General features: G+C 37.2%; 1 protein-coding gene across 5 annotated transcripts in view; it reads left to right on the plus strand.

Annotated features, from left to right (window-relative positions):
• Positions 1 to 15,171, plus strand: part of LOC150095598 (small glutamine-rich tetratricopeptide repeat-containing protein alpha-like) — a 279,209-nt gene that overhangs the window by 80,266 nt on the left and 183,772 nt on the right. For all 5 annotated transcript variants that reach the window (XM_090410599.1, XM_090410600.1, XM_090410601.1 and 2 more), the window contains exon 4: positions 13,605 to 13,677. In XM_090410599.1, coding sequence (XP_090266725.1) covers positions 13,605 to 13,677 — 73 coding nt within the window. The remainder of the gene's footprint in view (positions 1 to 13,604; positions 13,678 to 15,171) is intronic.

The following is a 15,171-nucleotide window of genomic DNA, read 5'->3' on the forward strand; positions in this document are numbered from 1 at the left end:
CTATTTTTAATATAGGAACTATCATGGAAAGTAAGATTCTGAAGATGATGCAAAAGATGTTTTTGCAAAGTAGTGAGTAGGAAAGCCAATAATACAGTCTGCTATTGGGAATAGTGGGTAGCCATCCTTGTGGACTTCAAATAGATCACAGAAACTAGGCGGATGGGTTCACGTGATGAATTACTAACCTCTCAGCAGCAGTAGTTACCCAAGATTGTATATTGTCCAATAATTTAATTTATTAATTTGATTCTTTGTTGGATCCTGCTAGGGATCCAAAAAAGAATCAAAGGGTGATCCATTTCTCAATAAGATCATTTATTTTATGATTATACTGAATAGTATTCATGACATTGGTAGCATTACCTGTATCAGCCTTTGTGATGATAGTATTGGTGTTCTGGCATAAGGAGCAAAGACCTTGCACTTCTGAGTATATTCAAAGGAGGTGGTTTTTGCTTTGTATAGGTGTGAGCAATCTCAAAACATAATTTATTAGCTTCATCTGTGCATACTTCTCTGATGCCCTTTTCCATATTTACCATGTAAGGTGGTCATGTTGGGGAGACAAGGCAAAATTCAAGACCTTTAGACACAACATTTAATTCATCATCTGTCAGTAATTGTTTGTTAAATTTATAACCCAGCAGTTATTATTATTATTACAGGCTACTCCAAGGAGTTCTTAGACTCATCAAGGGAGGCCTTGAACATCATGCCCAGAGTTTTTGACAGGATATCCAACATTTGCACAGAATCTATCATACTTTGCTTTGAACTCATTCACAGTCATGGTGCCCACAACAGAATCTGGCAAGTTATTCTACTCATTCACTACTCTCCCAGCAAAAAACCTAGTTCTAACACTTGCTAACTACACTCTTACTTGGTTTCCATGGATGGTCCCATAGTTCTCACCACCAGACCTGTTCTGAAAAATTTCCTTGAATTAATCTTGTAAAAACCCTTCAGTAATTTGTATGTCTCAATCATGTCACCCATTTTCCAAGTATCAATCAGTTTTTGTAACCAACAAATCTTAAACTTGTTCTCATAAGGTTCATTCCACAGACCTGCTACCATCGTGGTCACTCGCCTCTAGATTCTCTCCATCTCCTCCTCATCACCATGAAAACCCTGGTGCCCAGATTTGCATGCAGTAGTCAATGGGATCTTATCATGGCTGTATAAAGAGGAACAATAACCTGCTTGTCTCTGCTCTTCAAAGTATTCTTCAGTAACCAAAAAAAAAGCACATTGCAAAAGTGGGTACTTTAGCCACTTTTCCTAAGTGCTCTCTAAACTTCAACTCCCTATCCACCAACACTCCCAAATCTCTGGATTCGTCAATTTCCTGGAGTATAGTTCCACCAATGTGGTGTGCAGCTGGTAATCTTTTCACACCAAAATGCATAACCTTATACTTTGCCACATTAAGCTGACATCTATTCTCCTTTGCCCAGGCTGCCAGTCATCCAAATCATCCTGCAAAATTTTATCATCTGTATTAACTATTGCTGTAATTAACTATATGCATCATCGGCAAATAAATGAACAGTTCCTCTCATATCCTTTCCTAATCATTAATGTACAAATTAAACAGCTGTGGTCCTGGAACAGAACCCTGTGGCATGGCATTGGTCACGGTCCTTGTTTTGCACTCTACTCCTGTATAAACTACCGTATATTATCGCGTATAATGCGATCCACGTATAATGCGAACTAGAAATTTTGTTTGAAAACTAGCCCTAAAATGGCATGTCCACGTATAATGCGATCTGTTAATCTTGTTCCATAACATTATAAATAATACACTACAAATTAACGAAAGAAATATTTATTTTAAAACAAAATGTCAAAATCCTTTAAATTCTTCTTCATCTTTTGAGTCGTCAAACATTTCATTTATAAATTCATCTGTAGGGATTGCGTCGTCATCGTCTTCATGCTCTCCAATTTGTTATGCGTCATCCTCGCTTTCGTATATGACGTGATCTTCGGATCCATCCATTGAATTACTTATTCCACATTTAAGAAATAAGCGTTGAATCATTTCAGATGGTATTGAATCCCATGCTTCTTTAACCCAGCTGGTGACTAGGGTGTTCTCAGGCTTCTGAAAATTCCCACCCTTTGTCATCTTTACCAAACCAGATGACATCCATTCTCTCCATTTTTCACGTAAGTGATCTTTAAATGGCTTATTCAAGCTGACATCAAGCGGCTGCAAAACGGAAGTTAGATCACCCGGTATGACTGCTAGGTCTGTATGCTTTCACGTGCTTTCTCTTTGCTTGCCTCTGTTAAATGAGCCCAGAACATATCCCAGACTAGCATGCTTTGTTGACGTAACAAACTTCCTAAACGTTTGTTCCATACTTGATCCAGCCACAATTGTACACCTTCTTCATCCATTCAACCTTTCTGATTGGTGCGAACAATTACACCTGGTGGAAATTTCATATGCTTCGGAATTTTCTTCCTTTTAAATATCACTGTTGGCTTTAATTTGGTTCCGTCTGCCATGCATGCTAGAACAACGGTATAATGCGTTTTTTCATGTCCCGTTGTTTTTATGAAGACACCCTTTTCACCAACTGAGTTTACTGTTTGATTCCCAGGTATATCAAAGTACATGGGCATCTCATCCATATTGCCAATTTGGGAAAGTTCATATCCGTGACACTTCCGTAATTTTATGATAAATTTATGGAAGGACTGCACTTTTTCTTCAAGCTGCTTTGCAAACTTCTGCACAATTTTTGTTCGGTGTCACGATGTTAATGCTTTGCGTTCCATAAATCTGTTGCACCACCCAGGCGAAGCAAGAAAAGATGAAATACCTGGTATGTCCTTGAATTTACCATTCTTGAGTTGTAGAGCTCAAAAACGAATTGCATTTCTTGTTACTATAATGCCATCTTGTCGTTGCGTCAAAATCCATTCATTTAGCTCTTTGTTGAGTTCTGGAAAGGATGCTACATCTCCACGATGGGCACGTTTCTTTTTGGGGATTTTTTCAAGACTGTCTTTTTGCTTATGCCAAAGTCTAATATTACTCTCTGCTACACCAAATTCTCTCATAGCAACACTGTTCTTATGTTCTTCTGCAAACTGCACGACATGCAATTTAAATCCTGCTTCAAAAGATGAACGTTTACGTTTCTGTTGGCTCATTTTCAGGCTAGGTTTGTTTAACGAATAATATTTAAAACGAACTGTGGTTAAATCGATATACCTAACTGTGCTCTATCTATCTCACTGTGCTCTATCATTCGGCGATGGAGAGCGCATGCGCAGATACGATGCGTGCTTGGTCGCCGAATGCGAGTGGGTCAAGTAGATTTGGTTGCATAGGCATTAGGTAGTATATATTGTGTGTGCAAGTCTAATAAGATGTTATATTTTTTACGATCCGCATATAATGCGAACCCCTAACTTTAAGTAGTATTTTTTACCATAAATTTTTTGCATTATATGCGATAATATACGGTACTCTCTGATATCTCTCCATCAACTACCCTCCTATCCATCAAACCAACCCTATATCTATCCCAATGTGCTGCAGTTTACTGATTAGAATTCCATGTGGTATCCTGTCAAAGGCCTTTGCAAAGTCCAGCAGTATCACTGTAAACCCATTACCTTTATTCAACTCAGCTCTCACTGTATTATAAAACTTGAGCAAGTTACTGAGGCATGACCTACCCTTCACATAACCATTCTGCTTCCCCCTCCCCATACATTATCCCATTTCCATATACCCATTCCTGTATTTTGCTCTTGATCAACTTTTCCAATACTTTGACAACAACTGATATGCTGACTGGTCAATAATTTGCTACATCAGTCTTATTCCCTCCTTTATGCAATGGAGCTATTTTCCCCTCTTTCCACCCCCTCGAGACTAACCCAGAGCTGAGACTTAGATTGGGCAATATGGTCAAGGGCATTGACAATTCTCTTGCCACTTTATATAAAACTTGAGCTGGTATTCCATCCAATCCCACAGCTGCATTCACATTAAGGTTCTGTAATATGCTATGCACCTTTTTATTTACCTCAATTCCCATATAAGCCTTTGGCTCTTGCATTCCTGTAATATCACCACCTGGATGATATACTCTTGCAAAGTGTTCACTTAGTAATTCTACTATTTTGATTGATTCAGTTATCTCCCTACTGCCATCAGCATTCATTAAAATCATTCTACCATATATACATTATTATCATATTACCCTATAAATTGCTAAAGTATCTGGACAATTATTGGTCAATAGTTTAAGTCTAGTACACATCTTCCCTTAAAACAGTAACACTTGACTGTATAATGCCATATCTGCCTTTCTTTGAATGTTGCTCATAGATCATGCAATGCATCGATTTCTTTTACTTGTAGCATGTTGAAAGAACTGTTTGGGATTATCTTTAGTCTGCATTGCCAACTTCCTTTCATACTTTGCTTTTGCCTTTCTTACTACACTAGTTACCCTACTGGCCTGTATCTTGTACTGTTCATGTGCCTGCTGGTCACCTTTCTCCTTAAATTCCCTCCACAATTATTATTATTATTATTATTTTTATTTATTATTTTTTTTTTTGCAGTTCCAGCTTAATGATGATATTCACTCATTTAACTCCCACTTGATTTACTCTCTTGACTCTAGTTATGCAGTCTGCCATTACCTCCTTCAAACACTCCTTTACCACTTCCTTGCACTATCAACATCCAGGTTTTGCGTTTTGCATGCCATGGCACTGGTCCAAGTAATCTCCTAAGCTTGTCATACTTACCATCCCTGTGATTCCACATATATCCCGTCTTAACTGAAAATTCCACACATTTAGCCACTTCCCAGGTCAAGACCACATGATCATATTCATTATAGATATATTCTCAGATGCAATTACTAGATCAAGCCCTCTCGAACCTCTAGTATATTCCACCACATGCTGTAATTATCCCTTAGTAACTGCATAAATTCCATTTCCTTCCTCACATGTGTCCTCTCCTCCTTCAGTCTATGTTGCCAGAGTCTCCCCACAATAATTACCTCTCCTCCACTCATTGAGTCTATTTGCCGATGCATACTATCTCCATCATCTATTCCATCCCCTGGCTGTAGCAGCATCCAACTGTATATTTTTTTTCTGCTGGCCTCAATCTCACACAGTAACCTCAAATGTGCTATTTTCACTGTCCTATAGTTGAACTTCTATTCTCTTTGGTTGCTGTCCATCGGCTATCATCAATAACACACTCCTCCACCACCATCCTTTACTCTCTATCCTTCCTAAACACACCATACTCTTTACATTCTATCCCACTAACTATATCATCTTTAGTTAGTCATGTCTCACTAATGCCAATAACCTATGGCCAAGATGAACTGACTAATGCCCAAAGTTCCTCCTGATGTTTTGAATGCTCCTGGCATTAGTGTACATAAAGTGCAAAAGCTTCTTATGCCCACCGATTTCCTGATGCTTTATACTAACTATCCCATTCTGGTTTGTTGCCAGTGGTACTAACTTAGGCATATTGTACACATTTGTTCACTCAATTGCCCCACTGATGTCTGCATATCCACTCAACAGCCCCCCCCCCCCAAAGCTCTAGTTTCCCTGTTTATGCACATCCACTTCATTCAGAAACGCTTTTTCCAATCTCTGAACATCAAATCTATTCAGATGCGATCCATCCTTGTATAAGTCCTTTTGCCCATCAGAATTACTTCAGAAATCCAGACCCTCCACACTCTTCCTCCTGTATAACCTATGCATCGAGTCATTTGCTGTTATGGCCCTCCTTCTCAGTTCTACTCTGTCATACCTTGGCAACAGACTCACTATCTTATTTCTCTCACTCTTTTCTTTTGCTACTTCCAGTAATTCTTTCATGTCCTCTCTCATGCCATACTTTTCTCCTTTGAAATCATTCATTCCAGTTAATACAATCATCTCTTTCACACTATCCTTTTGTGCTCTAATAGCCTCACTAACATCATTAATTTTTGCACCCAGAAAGCACAATTTTGTCAATCTGTCATCGATTACACCTTTTATGAGCCTGTCATAATCCTGTCAACTCACCTGTGGCTGAAACATGAGCTAGCACGCATGTAATTCATGTTTTGAATATATATATACTAGTCTTTCTCCCTGATGATATCCATGTTACATTGGGTGAAATATATCAGGGGTTTTTGAATAAAATTGTATGTTTTTCTAAATGTGTAATCTGTACAAATATGTCTTAATACACTATCTACCAGTAATTGTCCAGACACCTCTGCTATTTGAAGTTATGGAACATTCCATGTTTGTTAATAACAAAAATCAGTGTACAGATAGTAGGAAGTAGTATTTCATTATAGCAGTTCAATACAGGTGGTATGTCAACACGACGTGAACTCAATGACTTTTAGAAAGGTGTCATCGTGAGCTGTCATATTGTTGGAATGTCCATATGTGCCATTGCCACTAACTAGAGCATCCAAAATCGATGGTTGGCGATGTGATCAACAAATGGACACATTGTGGAATTACTAGTGCAGGAAAACACCCAGGGTGGCAACCTACAAATGACTGACAGGGATAGGAGTGTGTTTAAACAGGTAGCATGCAAAAACTGGCTACAGTCGGCACAGATCATCTGCGATGAATTCGAGAGCACCAGTAACACCATGGTGAGCACGAATACTGTATGAATAGAACTCCATTTACTAGGTTTCCATGGAAGAGCAGCAGCATAATCTGAACATCACAACAACATACAAGGTGGCTCATCTGGCCTGGTGGAAAGAGCTTGTGGACTGGACAATTGACCAGTGCACAACCGTACCCTGGAGCAATGAATCAAGGTTCACCTTTTTTCCTGTCTGATGGCAGGGTGTGGAGGCAACCTGGTGAATACCTGTTACCACAGTGTGTTGTACCCACAGTAAAATTTGGTGGTGGGATGCATTCAGCTGGTTTAGAGTGGAACCACTGGTCGTGTCTGTGGTTCCATGAAGGCAGCTCAGTACCTTGATATTCTTGATAATCAGGTGCTGCCTACACTGGAGTTTTTATGGACCAGACCTATGTTACTATCAAGACGACAATGCCCCATGCCACAAAGCTACAGCTGTTATGAATAGACATAAATAGATGGGTTTTAAATGACTGCCTGGCCTGCAGAGTCCTGACCTTGCTGCATCAAACAACTTAGGGACAAATTGGATCAGCGATTGATGTCCAGTAGACATCCACCTGATGTCTACCACACGTAGGTGGAAAGCCTCCCTCAGAGGGTGTGGAGGTGATCGAAGCCAAAGGTGAACATGGACATACTCGGTATTAGAATTCTCCTGCTGGTGCCAATTCTAAATTGCTAAAGTGTGTGGACAATTATTGGTCAATAGTTTATGCTAGTACACATGTTCCCTTAAAACAGTAACACTTGACTGTATAATGCCATATCTGCCTTTCTTTGAATGTTGCTCACAGATCATGCGATGCATCAGAATCTCCCTGAGAATGTTTGATACTATCCAGAAGAGAGCAGTGTGATTGATTAGCTCTTTCTAATGTGACTGATTTGGTGTGGCATTGTCATCCATAAAAATTAATTCTTCGCCTACAACACCACAGAACAATAGAACATGATGTTGAAGAACTTCATCGCAATATCGATCACCTGTCATAGTCCCTTTTTCCAGTATTTGTAGCTCAGTGTGTCCATTAAGCATAATGCCTCCCCAGAACATGACCACAGCACCACCATATCTATTACTTTCAAGAACATTGTCTGTCATTACTGTCAAGAACAATGTGATTGTCTGTGAAAGTACTAGTGGTGGTAGATGGCGTTGGTGTTAGATGATGAAGGTTGGTGGAGAGTGAGACGAAGAGTTGTAGAGTAGATGCCCTCCTCGATGAGTCTTTGAACTCCCTGGAGGTGTAATGTAATAATAATAATAAAAATTTTCGCAATGGTAAGCAGCACCACATTCACATGAGATCAAGTGTCTTCTAGAATCTGAGGAAATACTAAAACAACTTTCATCTGTAAAGAGTACATTAGCCTATTGGTTTCTTGTACAATTTTTATGGATATAAGACCACTGAAAACGTGCTCTATCATGAGCTGTGGATAAAGGGATGCTGTTTATTGGCCTCCAGGCATGTAGGCCTACTTGTATCAGGCATCTTGCCACAGTTTGTTGATATATCTACATACCTGTGCTTGAATGGAACAGACTTGCAAGCTGACAGGCCATGGTGCGTTAATTATTTGTCTTCATGTTCTATGGTGGTAGAGTGAGGGCGACCGCTTACCAAATGTCCGGACCACGTTCCATTGGTTTAAAATTCCGTCCTGAGCCTAGGTACATCACTATGTGAGATTTTCCAAAGGCCTTCTTCAAGCTTTCCAGTAATTCTTCCTTTATGAAAAAGCTTCCATCAAACACAGTTCACTTAGTGCAGCCTTTTGCTTTATTCTATTTAGTGCTACCACATGACCCTTTTGCATGCGATTCGAAAATTTGAATATGTACAGGCTTTTTTTGAAATCTTCAGTTATACAAATTGCCACAAGCTGATTTGTCTGAATTTGCGGTTGTAATCATCAGAAATAGTATTTGAAGTGTATTTACTCTCACTCACTAATTCAACTTCCTCTTCAGAAGTTCAGACTTTCCACAAGCACACTGCTGCCTGATGCAGTAAGTAACATTGTGGTGGGATGAGAGTCGGTTGTTTGCAAACAAGATGGTACTAGTATATGATGATATGCACAGCTTCAACACTTGCTGTGTAAGCAAAGCCACATGATGAAGCAGGTGGAGCTGGTCAACACCACCAGAAGTGATGCCTGAGATGCATTTGGAGTGCTGCAAGGCAGAACTCTAGAAATCAATCTGGTAGTATAAAACCAGAAAATATGATGTCTTTCAGTTCACCTAAAAATTGCTACAAAGTGAAAAGAATCAGTTTTTTTTTTTTTTTTTTTTTTTTATCAATTTGATTTTCAATTTTCACCAGTTAGCCATTCAGTCACAATGCGGTCTTTCTATCCATGAATTTTTACATCTTTCTTTCGGTTGCTTGCTTTCACACAGGGAACTTGGGAACTCTTTGCACTTTGAATTTAATTGTTTTTGAATCGACTTTTTTTCAGATATTATTGCTCATTGGAAGTAGCCACATTTGGTCATCTTTAAGAAGTGATTTCATCTAATGCTGTACAGTATAAACTGATATCATTTTGTTCTCCTACCAGGATCTTGGCTGACTAGCCATCAGTCATGCTTGTAGCATGTTCAGCACAGTTAAGCCTGGGATGGATTTCCGTGGTGGGCTGGCAAACTACAACATGGTCAAAAACCCTGATGGAACTGATATAGATGGCAGTGCCAATATTTCGGTGAAGTCTGGAGGGCCATACCCAGGAAGTCTTAGTATCATGCCTCCACGTGGACCCCCCGGGAAACATGGTGTCGTAATGAGCCATGGCAAAGTTGGTACTAAGCAAAGAGCTGACAGAAAGCTATAAAGTGCATCTCCCAAGACGTTATGTGGCCAGCATGGGAGATGTTAGGACTGCAATAACATCTACTGTTTCATCATTGGTGGAAGAATTCATATATCAACGGCAGTGTGAAACAACTGGCAGGCGGAAGATTCTGAATACAGATCAATGGCTAACAGAGTGAGCCAAGTTAGCTGGCTATTGCAGACGTGGAAGAGATTGGGGCCTCACCACTTTACTATCCTCTATCCTATAGTCGACCATGAAGAAACGGAAATATTTTACAAGCTATGCTTTGGAAGTTGGAACCTCTGCAACATCCCAAGCTGTAAATAGTTACAGGGAAGAAGACACTGAAACTGTGATTAAAACGAGCGCTGCAGGGGCACTCTATGATGATGTCAACTTAAATCCGAAAGGAAGGTTGGCATCTGATATTCCTCGTTTGAAAACAAGAAACAGAGTCTTGAAAATTGGAACTCGGAACATGAGAACATTATATAAACTAGGGAATTTTGACAACCTTATACAGGAAATAAAAAGACTTAAATTGAGGTGATGGGAATTAGTGAAACAAGATGGCCTAACATGGGAAAGCTAGAGAAAGATGGATTTACATTTGTATATTCTGGTGGAGAGAAGCATGAATATGGAGTGGGTTTCATGATTAAGAAAGACATCTTTAAATGTGTAATGGGGCTGTGGCCCATAAACGAAAGAATAATACTTATTAAATTAGCCGCGAAACCTTTTAACATCATAATTATCCAGGTTTATGCCCCTAGGATGAATCACAATGATGAAGAAATAAAAGATTTTTATAATAACAAAAATTTTACAAAAATCTATACAATATGTAAAATCAAATGAGATACTCATAGTGATGGGTGACTTGAATGCAAAGGTTGGAGAAGGGGAAGAAAATCCAGTTGTTGGAAAATTTGGACTAGGCAACAGAAATGAAAGAGGTGAGAGATTTATACAATTCTGCATTCAAAACAACTTGTGCATAATGAATACTTTCTTTCAACATCCAAAGCGCAGACTGTATACTTGGACAAACCCAGATAACTCTATAAGAAACCAAATAGATTTCATAATGATAAATAATAGATACAAAAATAATATAACCGACATAAAAATATACCCAGGTGCTGATATAGGTTCAGACCATAACCCTGTTGTGTCCACTTTAAAAATTAAACTAAAAAACATTTCTAAAAACAATCATACTGAAAGACTTGACTTCACAGCTCTGAATATACCTGACAACATAATGGTGTTTAACTCAGAAATTAGGAAGAAATTAGATCATGTTACAATATACTTTGTAACACAGAGGAAATTGAAAACAGGTGGTCAAATTTTAGAAGTGCAATATATAAGACAGCTAACGAGGTTATCCCAAAAATTAAATACAATAAGGAAAAACACTGGATGACTGAATCGATACTAGAACTTATGAATGAAAGACGAAAAAAGAAAAGTACGCAAGTATAGAATACTCAGTAAAATTATAAAAAATGAATGCAGGAAGGCTAAAGACAAGTGGCTAAATGAAAAATGTAAAGAAATAGAGGAATTGGACAAGAAACACAATAGTAAAGAAATGCATAAATCAATCCAAGCCCTGACAAATAAAAAGAAAAATTTCAACCATAATCCTTGTATAAAAGATCAAAATGGAAAAATGCTACTAGAGACACAAGATATCATAAAAAGATGGAAAGAATATGGAAAAGAACTGTTTGAATCTGATCGCACAGACACACCAGATATACAAAATATAGATGATGAACCAATTACATATGAAGAAATAGAATACGCTCTAATCCAAATGAAAACAGATAAAACACCAGGCCCTGATCAGATCCCTATTGAATTGTTAAAGAAAGTAAATGAAAACCCACTTAATGACCTAAAGGTTATTTTTAATAACATCTATGATTCAGGATACATCCCTGATGATCTAAGGAAATCCATCTTTGTCACTATTCCCAAAATTCCAAGACCTTTTGAATGTACAGAATATAGACTAATAAGTTTAACAAACCATGTTACAAAATTACTACTGAGAATAATCCTAGAAAGAATAAAAGGCACTTTGTCAGTAGAAATAGAAGACACTCAATCAGGTTTTCAAAAAGACAAGGGTACAAGAGAAGGAATCTTCAATTTGAAAACATTATGTGAAAGAAGCCTTGACAACCAGAAAAGCATATATCTTTGTTTTATTGATTACACCAAAGCATTTGATTCAATAGATCACAAGAAATGAATACATATCCTACAGAATAATGGGTTAAAAGGAAAAGATCTACGTATAATTACAAATATATACTGGAATCAAATGGCCTCAATAAGATATAAAAATACATATTCTGGCAACTTTGAAATCAAAAAAGGAGTAAGGCAATGATGTGTCTATCACCCTTACTGTACAATATATATAGTGAGCAAGTTTTTAAAAATATTTCAGAATTGAAGGGTGTAAAAGTCGGAGGTAGGAACTTCAACAACTTCAGGTATGCAGATGACACAGTTCTTATAGCTGAATCTGAAGATGATCTTCAAAAGTTAATCACAGAAATTTACAACAGAAGCTTAGACATGGGACTAATTATTAACCTAAAGAAAACAAAGTGCATGATTATTTCAAAAGAACCAATAAATAAGAAACTGAACATAACTGTTAACAAAAAGAAAATTGAACAGGTTCAGTCTTTTATATATTTGGGACAAATGTTTACAGACAGAGGAAATTCCCTTAAAGAAATAAAAAGAAGAATATAGATAGCAAGAAAAGCCTTTACTGATATGAAAACTGTTCTAACATCCAGAGACATTAATATAGACACAAGAAAAAGATTAATAAAATGCTATATCTGGTCAAGCCTTCTCTACAACAGTGAAACTTGGACTCTAAATAAAGAAGCAGAGAAAAAATTAGAAGCTTTCGAAATGTGGACCATCAGAAGAATGCCGAAAATACCATAGACAGAGAAAATGAAAAACGAAGATGTTTTAAAGAAAGCAAAAATGAAAAGAACATTAATGAAAATAATTAAAGAGCGAAAGCTTAAATATTTTGGACATCTAACCAGACAAGAAGGCATTCAGAAATTAACATTAGAAGGGAAATTGGATGGAAAAAGAGGGAGAGGTAGACCCAGGAGAATGTGGTTCGAAGACATTAAGAACTGGATTGGCTTCAATTACCAAAAATGTTCCAGAGCAGCAAAAGAAAGAAAAAGGTTCCGTGACATGGTTGCCAACCTCTTTCTAGGAGATGACACTTGAAGAAGAAGACAGCACTTCTTCTTCTGAAGAAGTGCTGTCTTTCATTTTAAATTTGATTTATAAATTATTTTCACCTTAAAATTGTACTTTTACCATCAGGATTTTGAGAGACAAGAGAATTATCTATTTTTTCATTAAAATAGTGGTTTTGATTACATAAAAAATATATCACAAACCACCTTATGGAACCAATTAATTTTGTCAAGCAGGATATCCCCATATACATAAACTGAAATGCTGGTAACTCTCACTTGTAGTGTACTTAACTGGGTGGGACTAAAATAATTTTTTTTTATTTAATTTAAATAGTTAATTTGCTATAGTGAATTTAACTATAGTTAGAAGTTCCTTTAGAAGATGGCAACGTGACGTTGCCGAAATATTGGAAATATTTATTAAAGTATAATTTAATTTATATTCTTAACTACGTTGTTCAATTCCTTAAGTGTTTTAATAATGCTTAACCAACGTATAAGCCTGTCTACGAGAATCATACTTTTTGGTAGTTTGCCAATGTCAAAATATGCTACTCTAAACAATTACTAAATTATTATTTAGTATTGAAACCTGATTTGATTGTGTATTTTAAATTTATACTGGACTAGTCAAGGATCACTAATGATATAACAGTAGTGGCATTAAACTTTGAATTTTTATTTTAGTTAACAAAGGGTTACTGATTTTAAAAACTCCTTTTATAGCATATGAAATATCTGGGAGGGGGTAGGGTCATAGATTGTACTTATGTTTGAAACAGACTAAATTGAACACACATTCTCCTTTCCAGAATATGTCCAAAGTTACTCCACCACCTGTAACAGAAGAAGCAAAAGCTGAAGCAGAGAGGTTGAAAAATGAAGGTATATGTTTAAATTGATACTATTAGGTAAAATGTTTTTGGTATTAATTGATTCTTAATTATAAACATGCTTGACATGATTTATTTTTAACTAGTGAGTGACCTATTGTCTGCTCGGTTAGCCGAGTGGTTACGTGCTCTGCAACCACATGTCTGGGAAAGGAGTGTCCTGCATTCAATTCTTGTCGCTGACATGAGGAGCTAAGGATCTCAGACATAGCTAAGTTAGCCGGTCTTGGGTGTGGACTGCAGGGTTTTTCTCCCATAAAGCAGGTAAACCGGTCTTAAGAACAGCGCTTCACAGACAATTACACATGGTTGTGAGCATGGGGGTAACAACCCTACCTCGTAGTGAATTATGAAACCCAAAAATGGGAGGCCAAGGCCATGCATGGGGCTGTAGTGCCAGAGAAGAAGAAGAGTGACCTGTTGCTTCTGGAAAAAGTAGGCACATAAGTGAAGCAAGCAACACTTTAGTTTTAAAACCATCGACATTCTAAATACCAGAAAGAATTATACCAAGTTGAGGGCTGTAGCTTTTACTGTTTAAGAGATTATGACACAAAGATATTTGAGGTTGATCATTAATATAACCTTATTTAAGTAGGACCTGTTATTTGTGCAGTCTAAATCTGATAAAAACATGGAAATATCAACGGACAAAACAAAAGTCATGGCCTTCAAAGGTGCTAATCCAATAAGAAGCAAAATAGTAATACACAACAAAATAATAGAGGAAGTAAATACATTCAAATATTTAGGATGTATAATATCATATGAAAATGAAGATGATATAGAACTGAAGCTATCAAACTTTTTAAAAGCAACAGGCATTATAAATAAAATTTTTAAACCCTATTATGTACAAAAACACACACGAATAAGAATCTACAATACAGTAGCTAAACCTACCTTACTTTATGACAGTGAGATATGGACAATAAAAAAAAAAAGCAGATAGAAGAATTGACTCATCCGAAATGAAATTTCTGCACAGAAACTGAAGGAGTCACAATAATGGACAAAATGAAAAGCAGCAAAATCAGAAATAAACTTGGTATTACAAGCTCCCTAAATGAAATATATTTGCTATAGAGAAAAATGGAAAGAACCCATACTGAGAATGAATAGAAACAGAATACCTAAACAAATTGTAAATTACCACCCAAAAGGTACCCGATGCAGAGGAAGATCCTTAAAAGGATGGAATTGAGTCCGGAACAGGCCACTTGGCCTATAAGCCTGGAAAGGAAGAAGAAGAAGAAAAAGACCTGTTATTTGTTTCGCTAGTGTAAGTTTAAGTGAAGTGTAATTCAAAAGAATTAAGTAAAGTTTGGGGCACAAAATTTGGTAAACTTGACTTCATTAGCCATTTTGTTCAGTGGCTGCACAACTGTTTTGTGTGGGTTCACCATATATATGTTAACGCTGATGTGCAAATTTTTGTTAATCTGCAGATTCCCTAAATCAGGGTTTCCCAAATTGTGTTCCGCAG

This window comes from Typopeltis vanoorti, chromosome 20, assembly GCF_054136105.1.
Source record: "Typopeltis vanoorti isolate ZY-2024b chromosome 20, IOZ_Tvanoo_1.0, whole genome shotgun sequence".
Classification (NCBI taxonomy): Eukaryota; Metazoa; Arthropoda; class Arachnida; order Uropygi; family Thelyphonidae; genus Typopeltis; species Typopeltis vanoorti.